We start from the raw sequence: 20841 nt of genomic DNA on the forward strand, positions 1-20841 counted from the left end.
AACGCAAACAGTGTTCTTTACCAGGAGGAAGGTGGGAGATGAGGTATGCTTGAGGTTATATGGGAGAAACTTGGAGAGGGTGGGGGCCTTCAGGTTCCTTGGGGTATACTTTGAAACTAGACTGACCTGGGCAGAACACATTGAGAGATTGGTGGGAAAGTGTAAGAAGGTGCTAAATGTGATGCGCTGTCTGACGGGGAAGGAGTGGGGGGCTGGGCGTTCCTCATTGAAGACCATGTATGTTGCATTGATCCAATCTGTAATAGAATATGGAAGTATAGCATATGGTTCGGCAGCCCGGACCTCACTGGAAAGGCTATTTGTCATACAGGGGCAAGGACTCAGAATATGTAGTGGGGCGTTTCGGACATCCCCAGTGGCTGCGTTATAGGTGGAGATGGGGGATATGCCGTTGCAGATTAGGAGACAGCAGCTGGCAATTAATTACTGTGTCAACCTACAAGGACATGGGGTGTCTCATCCTGCGAAAGGGATTTTACAGGCATGCTGGGAACATGAGTTAAGACCGAACACGAGCTTTGGGTGGGTGGGAAAATACCCAGGCGAAGGAGATGGGACTGTATGGAAGGGAGTTTAGTCCAACGGTAGTTATTCCTGTAAATCCACCATGGCTACTCCTGTCTCCAGTAGTTGATCTGGAAGTGTTGGAGAGACTACAGAAAGAAAGGGAGGGTGTTGATCCAGCTGATTTCTTTAAGAGACGTCTGGAAACTGTGTATCAGGATTTTGTGGCCATTTACACAGATGGTTCAAAAGATCCAAGGACAGGACGTACTGGGTCAGCATTTGTAGTGCAGGAATGTGGGGTGGAAGTCAGGAAACATATTACAGATAATCTGGCTGTATATACGGAGGAGCTGATGGCCATACTGTCGGCCTTGCAGTGGATGGAGGAAGTCAAGCCAGACAGAGTAGTTATTTGCTCTGACTCATGCGCAGTGTTAATGAGTCTCCAGGGCTTTCGCTCACGTAGCAGACAATACCTGCTTTATGAGGTGCTACAAACCCATGGCAGGATTAAACAGATGGGTATTCAGATAAGATTTACTTGGGTTCCAGCCCATGTTGGGGTGGAGGGGAACGAGGCGGTAGATGAACAGGCTAAACAAGCACTTAGTAGTGGGGATGTTTATGTTGAAGTGTCAATGAGCAAGGCAGAGGCAAAAAGACTGATATATACAGTGATGGTGAAGAGATGGCAGGAGCAGTGGAATATAAATAATAAGGGAAGGCATTTATTTCAAGTACAGAGGAAAGTCGGGGATGGGAGGACGGCAGGAAGGGACAGAAGAGAGGAGGCTATTTTTAAAAGATTAAGGGTGGGACACAGCCAGTTGAATAAGACATTAAACGTGATAGGAAAGCATCCATCAGGAAAGTGTGATTATTGTCAGGAAATAGAGACTGTGGAGCATGTATTGCTACGGCATGGGCAGTATCAGAGGGAAAGAGAGAGGATTAGATTTAGTATGAGGGAGAAGGGGATACAGGAAATTAGTTTAAAGAGTATATTGAGTAGAGCGTCATTAGATATAGTCTCAAATATTTTTTTTATTTTTTTTAAAGAGAAACGGGGTTAGCAGGTAGGATTTAGTTTATCCCTGTCTCTTGCCCACACTTCAGTCCGGTAGGTGGCGGTAATGCACCATAACGTTGGATGCCAACCGCCGATAAACCCCACTGAAGAAGAAGAAGAAGAAGAAGAAGAAGGCGTTGATGCTGTCACAGACTCAATAATGGCACCGATACAAAGATGAGTCCTCTATGGGCCTCTCCAAACTTGGATGCCATTTGACTTCACTGTACTAGCACAGAGTAGTCAAACTGTCTTTGGTACTAGCATTTGAATCTCGTACAACTTTCTTTCGGTTTGACTCGAAATATTTTAATACAGAAAATCCATGTGGATGGGTTAAATCAACCCCCAACGGCCATTTGGTTCATTTGGTTTGCTAACAACAACCACGCTCTAGTGGGGTTTGTTTACGTTACGTCCAATGCCTTAGCCAATCTCGAATCGCAGAACAAATAGACGGGACTCAAATCAACCAATGGGTGCAACGAACGCCATTCGTTTCCTACGGTCGTCACTAATTACCACAGCCAGAAAGTCATAAACCCCGCCCATTTCTACAATTTATCTTCTTAAAATCTGATTTTAAACCTAACCCTAACCACACTGCTAACCGTATGCCTAACCCTAACTTTAATTAAGACCAAAAAGCTAATTTTTATTTTCATGAATTTTTACGATATAGCCACTTTGTGGCTGTGGTAACTAGTGACAACCGTTTCCTACAGAGAGCATCAGCTGTTGAATAGCAGTAACACAAGACAAAAGGCACCGTAGTGAATGAAGGTAAAAAACACAATTTAGCTAGCTACTTCTTGATCATAGGATATGTGTCTTACCTACTGCAAATTCGGTTTGTATTTTCATTCCATCTTCGTGATTCTAACTAACTGGCCAAATTAGCTAGGTAGCAAACTTGAACTTGTTCTGCTTGCTAGCTAGCTAGCTACTGTTCTTTAACTCTGAAAGTGAAGGTCAGAATGGATCAGCTCAGCTAGAAGATAATGGTAAAAGAACACGCACTGTTTGTATCCTGACAATACATACTATTAGAGGAAATAGTTGTTGTCTTTGACAATTTCCTTGTAAGAGACCGGTTAGTTAAATAAAATTCTAGCTATACTTGCATTATATTATACACTGATGTTGTCTGTGTAATCTTATCATATGCTGTCTATGCAACAATATTTTTCATAATTTCCTTGTCATTACAGTTGTCTAGTTTAATTTATTAGAAAATGAGAATGGGATTATTATAGGCAAGCAGTCATGGGAAAGCATTAATGTAAGCCTAACCATATAGTCAGTCCTCTGATCCACCTTGCACGCGAATGAGAGCCATGTCTCCTGAGGATCCCTACCAGGACTCTTTAGATGATGATCTAGACGGCTTCTCCGAGCCTGGGAGAGGGAGCAGGATACGCAGCAGTGTCTACACCAAAACCCCAGAGATGGAGAGTAACTGGTGAGACCCATGAGGCACAGTTTTATTAAGGGATAGTAAACATTGAGGCCACACACACTTGCCCACAAATAGCTTTCAGTGTGGATCCAACTGATTTCAAATCCTCTCTCTCTCTCTTGTCGTTATACTTAGCTATGGAGACTATGGAGCCACCGTGGACAAAAGTCCCCTGATGAAAACATTGATGGATGCAGAATCAGCGGCCAACTCTGCAGCCGTACAGCTCATGTCATTCAAGGAGACCCTGGAGGATGATTTTGCTGTATGTGAAGTCCTTTATAATTGATATGCTGACAGTGCACCTGTCATTATTTTGAGATGTACAACATGATATCAAAATGTTCAATTCATTAACAATGTTTAATGTGTCAAAAGCAGAATGTAATTTATCCTTCTATTATAAAGGACTCAAGACACTCTGCCTCTGATAACCGGCGGATGTCAAGGCAGAGAGGCCTTCTGCTGGAGAAGTTGGAGGTTTTTAAACGGATTAACAAGTCTGTTCGACAGCAACTCAAAGACCTGCAGGATGCAGAGGTTGGTTTTATCAACCAGTTATAATCTGATGGCTAATGACTACTACTTTGAATGACTGTCAGGTTGCAATTTATAAGGGGGTCATGCTTATGACAAGTTTTACAATGCATTATAACGGCAACATAATGCATTATACTGACCTGTGGACTAAAGGAAACTGTTATTGCAACTTTGTCTTTTTAACTGTTGCTTGAAATAACATGATTTGACTACCTCTTTTTGTCTCCCTTTTATTAGGCATCTCGAATGGAGACAGACAAACACATCGATCTCTTACTAAAGAAGCTTACACAGGCTGAGTGTGATAATCTGGTAAATTGCTCCTCATTTGGGTAAAAAAAAGAGAACTTCAGACACTCCAGAGCTGTATGGTCTGCCAATATGTTAAGCTCCTCTTGGCAGATTATACATTTTACATTTTAGTCATTTAGCAGATGCTCTTATCCAGAGCGATTTACAGGAGCAATTAGGGTTAAGTGCTTTGCTCAAGGGCACATTGACAGATTTTTCACCTAGTCGGCTCTGGGATTCTAACCAGCAATCTTTCAGTTACTGGCCCAACACTCTTAACCGCTAGGCTACCTGCCGCCCAGAGGGTAGGGTAATTCAGTGCAGTAGTTCAGATGGCTCAATGGGTTGAAACATGGTGTTAGCTACATTAAGGTTGGGGATTTGATTCAGTCCTGCATGGGCCACATGTACTGAACTTGTGTTCTAACTTTGTAAGACACTTGGGATAGAAAAGCATCTGCTCCTGTTCACTATACACATTTGTCATTTTACAGTTGTACTGTGAGTAAGATCAAATGTTTTTGTTGTTCTTTTGTTTCCACCAGCATTTGAAAAGACATTTGAATGATAAAGAAAAAAGGGTGGATGAACTGATGGGTTTGAGGAAGAAAGAAATGGTAAGCTTTGGCCTTTCATTTCACATGAAATATGGTCGCATCTGAAATTATTGGCGCCCTTGATAAAGATTAGCAAAAATTACTGTTTAAAATAAATGATACAAATACCAAGCTATATTGTATGCTCCAAAAAATGGGGAAATTCTAGTATTTTATACAAATACAATTGCTCAGAGAAATATATTTTGTTTAACAAGTTAAAACAAGTCTAAAAAAGATAGGTGTCAAAATTATTGGCACCCCTAACAATTCTTATATAATATAATAAAAATAATTATAATCAACTGCATTAACATTCTAATTTTTAAGTCAATCTCAGCTTAATTAACTGTATTGTGGCCTTTCATGGTTTCCTGTTTCACACAAATTTGGTAACACGCATGTAAAATCAATTTGTCATCCATCACCATGGGGAAAGGCAAAGAACTTACAAATGAAAAGAGAAAAATGATTGTTGACTTTCATAAATCAGGCAATGGGTACAAAAAAACTACTGAAAAAACAAATATATCAGTATTAATGCAACAATTAAGAAGTTTAAAACCACTGGAACTGTGGTAAACTTGCCTTCTAGAGGACCCAAGTGTATCTTATCCCCACGCACAGTGGGGAAGATGGTTCGAGAGGCAAAAGAAGTCCAAGGGCCACAGTTGAAGATTTGGGGTCACGAAGTCTCCAAATCTACAATTAGACACCACCTCCATGCCAATAGTCTGTTTAGAAGGGTTGCCATACAAATAGCCTTCATTGAGAGCAACCAACAAATGTAAACACCTGGAGTTTGCTAAACGTCATTGGCACATGGATTGGAACCATGTGCTATGGTCAGATGAGACTAAAATAAAGCTCTTTGGCCTCGAACACCAGTGGTGGGTTTGGCCTCTAAAGAAGGATGCATATTCAGAAAATAACCTCATACCTACTGTAAAATATGGTGGTGGATCTTTGATGTTATATGGCTGTTTTGCTTCCAATGGTTCTGGGGCCCTTGTCAATGGCATCATGAACTCTACCAAGTAGTAGGACATTTTAGCCAAAAACCTGGTTCCCTCTGCCAGGAGGCTGAAACTTGGCCACAAGTGTATCTTACAGCAAGACAATATGACCCCAAGCACACATGAAAATCCACAAAGAAATAGTTAATTTACCACAAAATCAACATTTTGCAATGGCCATTTTCATTTTCCTTACTTGAACCCCATTGAAAACCTGTGATTTGAATTGAAGAAGGCAGTTCATAAGCGCAGACTGAAGGATATCAAGGAACTGGAAAGATTCTATATGAAGGAATGGTTGGTCTAAGATCCCTCCCAATGTGTTCTACAATCTCATAAGACATAGAAAAAGGCCAACTGCCCTTATCCTCACAAGCAATTGCATTAATGTAAATAATACAAATGTTATTTGAGCATACAATATATATCTCAGTATTTGTATTTATTTCATATGGTGTTTTTTGCTCATCTTTATCAAGGGTGCCAATCATTTTGGATGTGACTGTACATAAGTGATGACCACAATTTGTACATGATAAAACATATTGTATTAAAGGTTTAAAGGTATAAATCATACTGTATGAAAGCAGTGTCCTCACACCATCTCGTTCTGCTTTGATGCGCCACAGGAGAACACAGAGAATGCGGTCCATGCCACCAAGTCTGTGGAGACCACGCGCGCTCACCTGCAGGGCCAGCTACACAGCAAGGAGGCCGACAACAACCGTCTCACCGTGCAGCTCCGGGTAACACACAAGTTCAGGCATCAGTCTATCAGTCAGTCAATCAATCACTATATTGTCAGAGTTGGAAAATGTGTATTTCTAAGCCCTAGCCATTCTCTCTGTAGAATAAGACGGATAAAGTAAAGGACACAGTTTGCAGTCAGTATTATGCTTCCAGCCTGTGTGTGTGATGTATGGGACGGTTGGGAAGAAAGACAGCAAAAAGTAGACATTTCTGTTTCACAAAGAATAGTGGGCAATAATCTTCTACAACCCATCCAAGATGGACGTCGTCCATGAGTGAAATCCTATTTGTTTTCACCAGGCTAGAGATAAGTATGTACAGTTGAAGTCAGAAGTTTACATACACCTTAGCCAAATACGTTTAAACTCAGTTTTTCACAATTCCTGACATTTAATCCCAGTAAAAATTCCCTGTCTTAGGTCAGTTAGGATCACCACTTTATTTTAAGAATGTGAAATGTCAGAATAATTGTAGAGAGAATTATTTATTTAAGCTTTTATTTCTTTCATCACATTCCCGGTGGGTCAGAAGTTTACATACACTCAATTAGTGTTTGGTAGCATTGCCTTTAAATTGTTTAACTTGGGTCAAATGTTTCGGGTAGCCTTCCACAAGCTTCCCACAATAAGCTGGGTGAATTTTGGTCCATTCCTCCTGACAGAGCTGGTGTAACTGTGTCAGATTTGTAGGCGTCCTTGCTCGCACACGCTTTTTCAGTTCTGCCCACAGATTGCTATAGGATTGAGGTCAGGGCTTTGTGATGGCCACTCCAATACCTTGACTTTGTTGTCCTTAAGCCATTTTGCCACAACTTTGGAAGTATGCTTGGGGTCATTGTCCATTTGGAAGACCCATTTGCGACCAAGCTTTAACTTCCTGACTGATGTCTTGAGATGTTGCTTCAATATATCCACATAATCTTCCTTCCTCATGATGCCATCTATTTTGTGAAGTGCACCACTCCCTCCTGCAGCAAAGCACCCCCACAGCATGATGCTGCCACCCCCATGCTTCACGGTTGGGATGGTGTTCTTCGGCTTGCAAGCGACCCCCTTTTTCCTCCAAACATACTGATGGTCATTATGGCCAAACAGTTCTATTTTTGTTTCATCAGACCAGAGGACATTTCTCCAAAAAGTACGATCTTTGTCCCCATGTGCAGTTGCAAACCGTAGTCTGGCTTTTTTATGGCCGTTTTGGAGCAGTGGCTTCTTCCTTGCTGAGCGGCCTTTCAGGTTATGTCGAAATAGGACTCGTTTTACTGTGGCTATAGATACTTTTGTACTTGTTTCCTCCAGCATCTTCACAAAGTCCTTTGCTGTTGTTCTGGGATTGATTTGCACTTTTCACACTAAAGTACGTTCCTCTCTAGGAGACAGAACGTGTCTCCTTCCTGAGCGGTATGACGGCTGCGTGGTCCCATGGTGTTTATACTTGCATACTATTGTTTGTACAGATGAACGTGGTACCTTCAGGCGTTTGGAAATTGCTCCCAAGGATGAACCAGACTTGTGGAGGTCTACAATTCTTTTTCTGAGGTCTTTCTTTTGATTTTCCCATGATGTCAAGCAAAGTGGCACTGCATTTGAAGGTAGGCCTTGAATTACATCCACAGGTACACCTCCAATTGACTCATGATGTCAATTAGCTTATCAGAAGCTTCTAAAGCCATGACATCATTTTCTGGAATTTTCCAAGCTGTTTAAAGGCACAGTCAACATAGTGTATGTAAACTTCTGACCCACTGGAATTGTGATACAGTGAATTATAAGTGAAATAATCTGTCTGTAAACAATTGTTGGAAAATTACTTGTGTCATGCCAAAACTATAGTTTCTTAACAAGAAATGTGTGGAGTGGTTGAAAAACAAGTTTTTATGACTCCAACCTATGTGTATGTAAACTTCAGACTTCAACTGTAGATATGTTGAAAGTTTAAACAGTCAGTGTGTGTTCCCTCTCTTTCTTTCTCCCAGGGTTTGGAGAGGCAGCTGACTGAGCAGAAGCTGGAGATAGATGGTCTGAGGAGGGAGATCTCTAGTGTCTCTGAGAAGGCAGAACAGGAGAAAGAGGCCCTGAAGAAGGCCACCCGTGCCCAAAAACAGAGGGCCGAGAGGTTCGAAGCTGCTGTGGATAAATGTTATACTCAGCTGAGGGAGAAGGTATGTGTGGGTAATGTTGGGAATCAGTTTCTCGGTCACCATTTTCTCCTCAACTTAGATTCTCTTCACCAGAGTTTTGTTCAGTATGGAGAACATGTTTTGAAACGGGGAGATACTACATGAACTTGTCCAATAATACCACAGCTTTTTTAATTGTATTTTTTAAAATACTTTTTATTTATTGGTTTTAGATCACAACAAGATTCTGAAAAGGAAATAATTAACCTAAACAGGCCAATAATCAGCATTTCATAAAACAATATAATGGTACACACACACAGACGCGTACCCCCTCATGCGTACACACATTTGCACTTCTACACTCGCATACATGCACCAATTCACACACACGTGTCCACCCACACCCGTCTGTTTAAAACATGTACATTTTATCTCCTGTTAGGGCCTATAAATATTTCACAATATAATGTCTGTTTTTTTATACTTTTTCCCCATCATATCTCAAATAGTCATTTGGTTTCTTATTCTATGAGTTATCATTTTCCATACTATAGATTTAATTAATTGTTTCTTTCCAATTGCTTATTTGTGGTGCCAGCGGTTTAAGCCAGTATCTAGGGATCTGTTTAAGTGCTGTTATTCTCAGAATTCTGAAAAGGTACTTATCAGATTCAAGGACCAGTGCATGAGGGGTTCTCCCTAGGAACATGTGTTCTGGATTTAGAGAAAGTGAGCGTTCAAGCGTATCATCCAATACGTTGTATACTTCGGTCCAGAAATGACTGAGGACTGGGCAGGAATATAGTATATGGGTGTGGTTAGCCCTGCTCTCCCCACAGTTACGCCAGCAATTTGGTGTGATGTCACGGTTGTATTGTTGTTGTATTATAGGAGTTACGAAACATCTTGACTGAATTTTCCAAGAGTATCCCTCCAGAGTAGAGAGTTAGTTGTTCTTCTAGATATGTCCTCCCAGTCCTCTGGGGTTATTACTATTTGCACCTTGTCTTTTCAATTGGTTACCACTCTAATATTCTCATATTTAGTTTCTTCTTCAATCATTCTGTATATGTGCCCCAGCACATTCTTGGCATTTACCTTGTTAGATGTCTTTGCTATATATCTAATTAAAGGATGGATATCATTAAGCGTTTTATTAGGTCCTACTGCTTTAGTAAGATAACTTCTTACTTGTAAATGATTGTAAAACAGAGTTCTGAAGGTTGTATTTTTTTTGATAGATTCTCAAATATATCTATCCCCTTATCTGTGAACATCTGATGATACCTGGTCAGTCTTTTTTCAGCCCATAATTTTAAATGTATCACCAATCGTACTTGGCTTATAAAGTCTCCGTCCATTCCAATTTCTCGCAGGTAGATCAAGTCTGTTTGGATGCTTTTTGTTTTGGTGATCTTTGTCCAGACCTTTATGTTATTTATACAGGTATTTTTTGATCTTCCTAGTGTGTGTTTGATTGTCTTCCTAAAAATAGTAGTACTTATTGGTTTTGTCCATCTGTCTCCATTTAGTGGTTGATGCTGGGTTCATCCATACAATAATTGATTTTAGTTGGGCGGCCTAGTCCCGCTGCTTGTTTACGTTGTTTGATTGTTTTACGTTTGACACTGGCTTTTCTTCCTCTCCAGATGAATTTACTCAGGCCTGTGTCCCACTGTTCAAAAATTATTTGGACTAATAGTTATTGGTCGATTCTGGAACAGGAGTACAAATCTTGGGAGAACATTTCATTTTAATTGTTTCAATTCTTCCTGTTATTTTATCTTTGTAGGCCCTGTTTAAGCTGGTTTTCCAGTGTTCCAAAGTTATACTGATGTAGTGTCATCAGATCTTGGGGGATAGTAATCCCTAAGTATTTCAGTTTATTTTGATCCCATTTAAGTTTAAACTTAGTTTTGATGTCTTGGGATATTGGTTGACCTACCGTCATTGTGTCTGATTTCCCTGTATTTAGTTTGTACCCAGATACGACACTTTGTATTTCATCCATAGTGGCGGGAACTGACTGGTATGTTTGTTAAGTAGAGAATCACATCATCTGCGTACATTTTATTTTATTTTTTACTTCAGTTTATTTTGTAAATACTTTCTTAACACGTATTTTTCTTAAAACTGCATTGTTGGTTAAGGGCTTGTAAGTAAGCATTTCACTGTAAGGTCTACACCTGTTGTATCCGGCGCATGTAATAAATACAATTTGACTTGATTTGCTAAGTTGTGTTCTTCCTGATCGATCTGTAGACCTTGTCGTTTCTGATTGTTTGTTATACACTGAGTGTACAAAACATTAGGAACACCTTCCTAATATTGAGTTGCACCCCCTTTTGCCCTCAGAACAGCCTCAATTCGTCGGGGCTCTATAAGGTGTCAAAAGCGTTTCACAGGGATGCTGGCCCATGTTGACTCCAATGCTTCCCACAGTTGTGTCAAGTTGGCTGGATGTCCTTTGGGTGGTGGACCATTCTTGATACACATGGAAACTGTTGAGCTTGAAAACCAAGCTGCGTTGCCGTTCTTGACACACTCAAACCGGTGCGCCTGGCACCTACTACCATACCCCGTTCAAAGGCACTTAAATATTTTGGCTTGCCCATTCACCCTCTGAATGGCACACATACACAATCCATGTCTCTAGGCTTAAAAATCCTTCTTTAACCTGTGTCCTCCCCTTCATCTACACTGATTGAAGTGGATTTAACAGGTGACATCAATAAGGGATCATAGCTTTCACCTGGATTCACCTGGGCAGTCTATGTCATGGAAAGAGCAGAGTTCCTAATGTTTTATACACTCAGTGTATTTTCGGCTAACGGTTCCATACTAAAAATGAAGATTAAAGGCTTTATTTTACTTTTGCTACGGTGTTCCCTACTGAACAGGACCCAGGTATCCTGTTGTTGGTGAGTTTCTTGCCACTGACAGTAAACTGATTTATGTTATGTGGCATGATGACATATAGGATGTTCAGCTGGCGGAGGCTTGTTCAGAGAGGGACACGTGGAAGAGACAACAGGAGCAGAAGACAAATGCAAGACTTCTACTTGATGCACAGATAGGACTACTGAAAGGGTATGTCATTTCACATTTTGACCTCGACACAAAAAGTCTGGCATATTGTTAATCTAGGTCTTTGAGGCAATCAATTGTGTTCTTTCATTTTTAAGCTTTTCAGATTTGTGGGCAAGTGGCAATTGCTTATTGATGTTTCATTACAGCCAAATAGCAGACGTTACTGCAAAGCTACAGAAAGAGAGGGAGGAATTCACTGCTGCAAATGAGGTCTTACTGCTAAAAGTGGAAAAACTAAACGCTGAAAACGGAGACATTGGCCTTGAGAACGCAACCCTAAAGGTAGGAAAATTAAACATCAATATAGACCTTTAAGTTGTGTGTGCACCAACCAAAAACTATTGATTTACCCTGTTTGACTAAAACTTTACCTTGAACCATAGAGTAGCCACAAATTATCTAAACTACTACATCTGTAAATTGCTTATATAACAAACCTAGCTCTACTGCTTTTTAATTTGTGTACCTTTTCTGTATATTCTAGCATGTATAATTTATTTCCACCTTAATACAGGATGATATGTTTATATACTCCCCTCCATATGTATTTGGACAGTGAAGCTAACATTTTACATTTGGCTCTATACTCCAGCATTTAGGATTTGAGATCAAATGTTTCATATGAGGCGACAGTACAGAATCTCACCTTTTTTATTTGAGGGTTTTTTCATATATGTTTTACCGTTTAGAAATGAAAACACTTTATATATCTAGTCCACCCATTTGAAGAAGTCCTAAGTATTTGGACAAATTCATATATAGTGTATTAAAGTAGTAAAACGTTTAGTATTTGGTCCCATATTCCTTGCACTCAATGACTATATCAGGCTTGTGACTACAAACTTGTTGCATGCATTTGCGGTTTGTTTTGGTTGTGTTTCGGATTATTTTTCCCTCAATAGGAACTGAATGGTGAAAGTAAGAATAGAAGATGTTTCTGAACACTTCTACATTAATGTGCATGCTACTATGATCATGGATAATCATGAATAATGAGTAGTAAGGTGTACAGTGGTACAAATATCATACCCCCTGAAAATGCTAACCTGCCCTGTTATTGGTAATGATGAGAAGTTAACATGTTTTATTGTAGCCTTTGTAACCTTCTCACTCATCATTATTCATGATTCATTCATGATTTTTCTTAATCATGGCATTATCAGGATTAATTTACATGTGTTCAGAAACATCTTATCTACTCACTTAGAAAGAAAATGACTCATCATTCAGCTCCTATTGGGCAAAACATGATCTAAAGCACAACGACAACAGAGTCACAAGCTTGATATAGTCATTGTGTGGTAGGAATATCGGACCAAATACTAAACTTCTGACCACTTTAATACACAAAAGGGAATTTGTCCAAATACTTATGACTTCTTCAAATGGGGGGACTAGATACATAAAGTGCTTCCATTTCTAAGCAGTAAAACAGATATGTATGAAAATACCCACAAATAAAAGGTGAGATTCTCTACTGTCGCCTGATCTCAAATCTAAAATGCTGGAGCCCAGAGCCACATTAAAAATGTTAGCTTCACTGTCCAAATACATATGGAGGGGAGTGTATGTATGATTATTAGTATGTGGCTTGTTCCCACCATGTTCAGGATCACATTTGTGTATTTATCTCTGGTTCCAGGCGTCTATCGTTGAGCTGGAGCTGCAGCTGGTCCATTCTGAAGCAGCGCTAAAAGAGGAGAGCACCGTCTCGCAGGAGAGGAAAGACCAAGCAGAACAGTATCAGAGTCAGGTAGGGATCCCACACTCCACCACATATCCAAGTTCCCGTACTTACTAATCCTATACAAATGTATTGCGAGACTAAAAGGTAAGGCAGCAGCTGTCTGTTTTATTAACCTCTTATTGCACATCTCTCAGGCGGCAGAGCTTCAAATGGAGGTGGATGATCTGAAAATAAAGTTGGAGAGTTTTCTGAGGGAAGCAGAGCACATCAGAGAAGGAAGAGATGCAGAAGTAGAGAAGGTAAAGTCTTCTGTTGGCTACATTCAGTGTAAAGAGCTTTGTCTTAAAGGGATAATTCTGGATTTTGGCGATGAGCTAGCATGCTAGTAGATACCCATAGACTTCCAGTCATTGCGCTAATGCTAGTTAGCATTGGCTCTCAAAACTACCTCTAACTTCCTTCATACTGTACACAGAGACATAAAAATGGTATCTACAAGTTCATCTGACTCTAGTGAAGTAGCTAAGGGGCCTCATTGCCAAAATCCCGAAGTATCTCTTTAAATTGTTTTGCGTCCTTCAAAATTGAAGCAAGAGAGAGCCCACTCAACATGTGTAAGAATATCAAATTCTTGAAATAGTTTGAGACACACACTACTTGGTTCAGTGAAATTAAAATGAATGTGATATCCTGTGTGTTTGATATTTGTTTACTAACATTTGTATTTGTCTCTTTCTGGTACCCACTGTATTGGTTCTTAAAGGCTTTGCCTGTGCTGTTAATCATTTCAAAGTGCACTGTTTACAGCTTCACATTTATCCTCGGTGTGAAAACCAACGTATGCTGTCATTTAGAATTCAGTGATCACTAAGGTTCCCAAGTCTGCATCCTAACTATGGTACACCTATCGACACGTCAGTTTAACAGGACTGGAACTTAACTGCTGCTTCTGATTTAACCTCATTTTGCTGAAAGCCTTCCAAAGATTCTCTCTGAGAAAAAATGGTGAATGGCCATGCCCTGCTTCCGCATGCGTTACCTATGCTTCAGTTACCAGTCAAGGTCCAGTCGGTGAAAGCTACTCAGAGAGGTGCAGCCAATCAGTCATTAACATTTCTCTGACCCCCCTGCCTTGCCGGCCTGCACGCCCCTCCCCCGGACCCCAGGTGAGGCTGGAGCTGGAGGGGCGCGTGAAGGAACTGGAAGAGTACCCCGAGTTACTGAGCACCACGGAGCAGAGTCTGGCGGAGTGCCAGGACAACCTGAAGCGCTCCGAGAAGAGATGTGCAGACAAGGCAGAGGCCATTAGACAACTGCAGGTTAAGGTGTGCATCTAGCAGTAAGACAATATGTAATCTGTAGATGGGCAAGTAAGGTTTGTGATTGGATGTACTTGGAGTGCAGTAAAATAAAGTTAGGTCGCAACCCTATGTGCCCCTTTTGTAGTTTCTGTGTTTGTAAAGCCTTGATGACCACCTTAAACTGTTTTAAACTGTGTTTCTGTTTAATGTTTCAGCCCTGTTCAATCAATGCTTGCCTTTGAATGTTGCTCATATCATCATTGTACAGTGTTGTGTGCTGTGTTGATAACTTGATAAGCCAATGTAATTCCAGTAATTCCATGGTAGAACTCTTTGTGGTATTGTACTCTATGTGCTTAAACCCTCATTCATGTCCCCATAGTCAATACTATTAAACTGAACATACGTTCAGCATCTATGATATCATTCAGTCACAGTCCAACTACATTTTTTCCCAACCACAATTCTGAATGTATGATTATTGTGCATCCAGGTGGAGAGACAAGGGGAGAAGATGAGATCATCGGTGGACATGAAAGAGTCTATCCACGAGGCCAACTCACAGCTACAGCAGAAAATGGATGCTCTTCAAAAGTAAGATTATTACTTTCTCTTCTTTGAAAGAATTAATACATTCTTCCATTTGCTTTTTGGTTTTCAATTAGTGACATTGAAGACATATTGTATTGTTTTTAATATGTTTTTAAGCCTGACCTGGGTGAATTCTGAAATGTTCTGAAATGTTAATGTACTGCTTATGACTTATATGTATGGGTTACGAATGTGTTATGAATGTGTTCCTTATGTATTGCTAATGATGTATTCCAGGCAGATGGAGGAGCTTCATGGGGAGAACCAGGAGCTGGTCCGTAGGCTGGCAGGGCAGGAGGAGGCCCTACACTATAGCAGCAGGCAGCTAGAACAGCGCTCAGCAGACTGCCAGGCTCTCAACAGACAACTGGAGGCAGCAGTGGCCGATGTCAGGCAACAGGTACTCGGGTTAAAGTTCTCCATCACTGCGACGGATTTTCGTCATATAAGGACTGGAATTGGTCAAACTTGCAGTTTAAAACATGTCAAAAATTATCCTCTTTCCTTAAAAGCATGATGGTCATTACTTTTATTTCGTTTTACATGAAAGGGGAGGTTAACCTGGTCCCAGACAATGGATCTGAGATTAACCTGTTTCAGTCATGTGATTTATTTTTTGCTTTAACCCCTGGGTACTGTATGATGGCTCCTGGATAGGATATAATGTGTGGATGTGGACAGTATTTAATGCTCATACACTCAGCATATGTTTTTATTCAAATCTGTTGTATGTATATAGAAGCAAATTCAAATGCTCAGAATAAAGGTGTATATATTAAGTGGAACCAATGTTCCCAGAAGGGAATGGAAAGGCACAGAAGCGAATTGAAGATGGTGTTTTTAGGAGATTAGTTGCTGTCGGGGGTGTGGTTTCATCTTTATTCATCTTTATATTTCTTTCATGCCAAGGTTTCCAAAGTAAAAGACAAAGCCATCTCCAGAGAAAGTTCCCTTCAGACCAAAATCCTGGAGCTGGAAGCTGAGAAGAGCAGGAGAGAGAATGAGCTGAAACAGATGAAACAAAGCAAGCAGTCAGTAAGTACCAGACACAATCACATAGTGCCTTCAGAAAGTATTCACACCCCTTGACTTTTTCAACATTTTGTTGTGTTACAGCCTGAATTTAAAATTGAATTAATTAATTGTTGTGACTGGCCTACACACAATACCCCATAATGTCAGTGGAATTATATTTTTAGAAATGTGTACTAATTAATAAAAGATGAAAAGCTGAAATGTCTTGAGTCTAAGTATTGAACAGCTTTTTTATGACAGGAGTAGAAATGTGCTTAACAAGTCACATAATAAGTTGCATGGACTCACTCTGTGTGTAATAATGGTGTTTAACATGATTTTGGAATGACTACATCATCTCTGTACCCCACACATACAATTTATCTGTAAGGTCCCTCAGTTGAGCAGTGAATTTCAAACACAGATTCAACCACAAAGACCAGGGAGGCTTTCCAATGCCTCGCAAAGAAGGGCACCTATTGGTAGATTGGTCAAAATAAAATAAAAACAGACATTGAATATCCCTTTGAGCATGGTGAAGTTATTAATTACACTTTGGATGGTGTATCAATACACCCAGTCACTACAAAGATGCAGGCTTCCATCCTAACTCAGTTGCCAGAGAGAAAGGAAATCGCTCAGGAATTTCACCATGAGGCGACTTTAAAACAGTTGGAGTTTAATGGCTGTGATAGGAGAAACCTGAGGATGGATCAACAACATTGTAGTTACTCCACAATACTAACCTAATTGACAGAGTGAAAAGAAGGAAGTCTGTACAGAATAAAAATATTCCAAAACATGCATCCTGTTTGCAACAAGGCACTAAAGTAATACTGCAAAAAATGGTGGCAAAGCTATACACTTTTTGTCTTGAACACAAAGTGTCATGTTAGTGGCAAATCCAATACAACACATTACTGAATACCACTCTCCATATTTTCAAGCATAGTGGTGGCTGCATCATGTTATGGGTATTGCAAGCATTAAGGACTGGGGAGTTTTTCAGGATAAAAAGAAACGTAATGGAGCTAAGCACAGGCAAATCCTGGAGGAAAACCTGGTTCAGTCTGCTTTCCACCAGACACTGGGAGGTGAATTCACCTTCCAGCAAAGCCAAATCTACAGTGGAGTTGCTTACCAAGAAGACAGTGAATGTTCCTGAGTGGCCGAGTTACAGTTTTTACTTAAATCTACTTGAAAATCTATGGCAAGACCTGAAAATGGTTCTCTAGCAATGATCAACAACCAATTTGACAGAGCTTGAAGAATAACAAAGTATTGACTCGGGTGTGAATACTTATGTAAATGTGATATTTCTGTATTTCATTTTGAATACATTTGCTAACATTTCTAAAAATGTTTTCACTTTGTCATTATAGGGTATTGTGTGTATATGGGTGAGTTTTTTTTATTTATTTAATCTATTTTGAATTCAGGCTGTAAGACAACAAAATGTGGACTAAATCAAGGGGTATGAATACTTTCTGAAGGCACTGTAGCTACGATTGCCTACTGCAAACCATGTGACATTTTCCCCCATATCCCTCAAAGCTAATGAGAACACAGTACAGTACTTTTTGAAGCCATACAATACCCAATGAGTCAGACCATTTTTTATTTTAAAGCATAGTAGTACATACAGTGCATTCGGAAAGTATTCAGCTAAACAGGCTCAGCCCCACTTGCCTTGAATGACGGGTCGCCACTGGCACTGTAATACAGTGCAATTGGAACGTTTTCAGACCCCTTGACTTTTTCCACATTTTATTGCGGTACAGCCTTATTCTAAAATGGATTGAATAAAAAAATATCCTTATCAATCTACACACAATACCCCATAATGACAAAGCGAAAACAGTTTTTAAAATTTAAAATTAAAAACATCAATACCATATTTACATAAGTATTTAGACCCTTTGCTATGAGACTCGAAATTGAGCTCAGGTTCAACCTGTTTCCGTTGATCATCCTTGAGATGTTTCTACAACTTGATTGGAGTCAACCTGTGGTAAATTCAATTGATTGGACATGATTTGGAAAGGCACACACCTGTCTATATAAGGTCCCACAGTTGACAGTGCATGTCAGAGCAAAAACCAAGCCATGAGGTCAAAGGAATTGTCTGTAGAGCTCCGGGACAGGATTGTGTCGAGGCACAGATCTGGGGAAGCATTGAAGGTCCCCTAGAACACAGTAGCCTCCATCATTCTTAAAAGGAAGAAGTTTGGAACCACCAAGACTCTTCCTAGAGCTGTCCACCCGGCCAAAATGAGCAATCGGGGGAGAAGGGCCTTGGTCAGGGAGGTGACCAAGAACCCGATGGTCACTCTGACAGAGCTCCAGAGTTCCTCTGTGGAGATGGGAGAACCTACCAGAAGGACCACCATCTCTGCAGAACTCCACCAATCAGGTCTTTATGGTAGAGTGGCCAGACGGAAGCCACTCCTCAGTAAAAGGCACATGACAGCCCGCTTGGAGTTTGCCAAAAGGCACCTAAAGGACTCTCAGACCATGAGAAACAAGATTCTCTGGTCTGATGAAACCAAGATTGAACTCTTTGGCCTGAATGCCAAGTGTCACGTCTGGAGGAAACCTGGCACCATCCCTACGGTGAAGCATGCTGGTGGCAGCATCATGCTGTGGGGATGTTTTTCAGCGGCAGGGACTGGGAGACTAGTCAGGATCGAGGGAAAGATTAACAGAGCAAAGTACAGAGAGATCCTTGATGAAAACCTGCTCCAGAGCGCTCAGGACCTCAGACTGGGGCGAAGGTTCACCTTCCAACAGAACAGATTTAATCAATTTTAGAATAAGGCTATAATGTAACAAAGTGGAAAAATATCAAGGGGTGTAAATACTTTCTGAATGCACTGTACATTTGTCAGGTCAATGGATTGAATTCCTTGGTGAATTAAATAATGTTGAAAGTGTTTAGAGTAATAACTGTTGTTTTGAGTTTGAGCGTGAAGCCTTATTGTCCTATGTGAATGAGCATATTTTATCCGATTTTTGTTTTACCCTAACTGCACTACAAATGTCAATAAAGAGATTGATTGGTTGTGTTGCTCTGCAGGCTGAGAAGCAGTTTGAGGTGCGTCTAAAGGACCTGCAGCTCAGCCTGGACCAGTCAGAAAGCCACAAACAGAGCATTCAGAACTACGTAGACTTCCTCAAAAACTCTTACGCCACCATGTTTGATGAGGGACTACCACAGGCACCGTCTAGTTTTGGATCGTCCTACTTTTTAAAATGATGATTATTTATTTATTTTTATTCATTTAGCAGACGCTCTTATCCAGAGCGACTTACAGATTACTCAGGTATGTGTGTTTGCGGTATGTTATGTGTGTTGTTGGTTCAATCATGTGTACTGTACAATTTGATCCTTATTTAAGAATAATAATGTGTTTTGGAGAAACAATGAATTGTCACATATTCATTTAATGTTTATTAAAGACATACATGTAAATGTTTATGTAGATTAGTTAATACTTTTTGTCCATTTATAAATAGAGTTTCAATAAAGTTTATAATTGCATATTGTACAGACTGTTTTCATCACATAATCAAATGACAGAACCGCCAGAGCCAATGTGTTTTTCTCTCGTCTTAAGTTTGTATATCACTCTTCGTGCTGTGCAGGATTTGGGAGCCTCTGAGAGCCAGTTTCATGGCCTGTTTGGGATCTCACTGTCTCCAGGGTTTTTCTCAGGAGTAGTCAGTCAACACTTTGTTTCCTCTTCTCCTAACATCATGCAATCTGATGGAATGCCAACATCCGAAAACAAGGTACAGTTGCTTCAGCTGTCAGGCCTGGTTTCATCACAGGATCTCCAGATATCCAATACAGAACCAACACAGTCTCAGTTATGTAAAAGGCAATAACAAACAATTCAACAAACGTAGTAGCGACGTGAACCACAGGATGCTTCTTTACTTCCCCTCTTGGCCTCTGTTTTTGCTTTTGATATGTTTATGTGAACCAGGATAATGAGTTAGAGGTTTTTTGGGTAAACTGAAAGGACTCCAGTTTAAATAACTTACACTCAACTAGCCTGGGCCTACCAACAGGAACCTTGGCACATCTCAGTGCTTTGTTACATAAGCTTGACTTGACATGTCTGATGACATACAGGAACATTTGTTCCTCCCTGTGACAGCCAGAGATGGACAGTGTCATTCCCATTGGGCCTAATCACTAATTACTGTTGTACTGTGTTGCCCTTTCACTGACTATTAGATAGCCATACATTCTTTGTTAGGGTGTATTAGCTGGACGTCATGAGTTGGACCAAAGAGTGTGATGATGACTTCATTCTATTCAGCTTTGCCATTCATCGTTGAAGGCACAGATCCAGGATTTCTAAATTACAGCCAGAGACTGGAGAGGCTGTAATTGGGAGTTTCAAACATCTCTTTTACAGCATTCACAGAAGATAACGTTTTGTGGTGAGTATAGGAAACACCTCAATGCTTACGCCTTGACTGCCTTGACCATGAAGAGAAAAAAAACTGCAATTGATTAGTTGTCCAGAATACCTAGTGTACTGGGCCACCATTTGGTTATGTCATGATTATGGGACTGTTGTTAAGTATTGGTTGAGTCATAATCCTGCCTGCATTTGTCTGGCGGTGAGTTGATATTATGTAAACTCATCAAACCCTAGGGTATAGGGTAGAGGCTACTAATGTCAGTCAAGTTCTCTGCCTCACAGGGTTGGGGTCAGTTCCATTTCAATTTAGGAAATAACTGATATTGGAATTTCCTATTTTTCTTTTTGAAT

General features: G+C 40.3%; 1 protein-coding gene across 2 annotated transcripts; it reads left to right on the forward strand.

Moving 5' to 3' along the window:
* Nucleotides 1-2301: 2301 nt before the first annotated feature.
* Nucleotides 2302-19595, forward strand: LOC311146161 (outer dense fiber protein 2-like). Of its 2 annotated transcripts, XM_084182649.1 has the most exons (17): nt 2302-2380; nt 2898-3059; nt 3192-3321; nt 3465-3596; nt 3834-3908; nt 4433-4504; nt 6129-6245; nt 8225-8410; nt 11352-11461; nt 11608-11743; nt 13104-13214; nt 13343-13447; nt 14315-14473; nt 14943-15043; nt 15278-15440; nt 15950-16075; nt 19131-19595. In XM_084182649.1, exons 2-17 carry the CDS (start codon nt 2926-2928, stop codon nt 19308-19310), a joined length of 2037 nt encoding a protein of 678 aa, XP_084038775.1. In that variant the 5' UTR covers nt 2302-2380; nt 2898-2925; the 3' UTR covers nt 19311-19595. The 2 variants fall into 2 exon arrangements, with proteins under 2 accessions (XP_084038775.1, XP_084038776.1); XM_084182650.1 differs by lacking the exon at nt 14315-14473 and having other exon boundaries at nt 2319-2380.
* Nucleotides 19596-20841: the final 1246 nt, after the last annotated feature.

This window comes from Coregonus lavaretus (assembly GCF_964263955.1).
Source record: "Coregonus lavaretus genome assembly, chromosome: 19".
NCBI lineage: Eukaryota > Metazoa > Chordata > Actinopteri > Salmoniformes > Salmonidae > Coregonus > Coregonus lavaretus.

Excerpts from the sequence above, each read along its gene's own strand:
- LOC311146161 (XM_084182649.1), top strand. The coding sequence starts at position 2,926 with ATGAGAGCCATGTCTCCTGAGGATCCCTACCAGGACTCTTTAGATGAT. Across the intron at positions 3,060-3,191 it reads CCAGAGATGGAGAGTAACTG|CTATGGAGACTATGGAGCCA; the intron begins GTGAGACCCATG and ends CGTTATACTTAG. Across the intron at positions 11,744-13,103 it reads TTGAGAACGCAACCCTAAAG|GCGTCTATCGTTGAGCTGGA; the intron begins GTAGGAAAATTA and ends CTCTGGTTCCAG.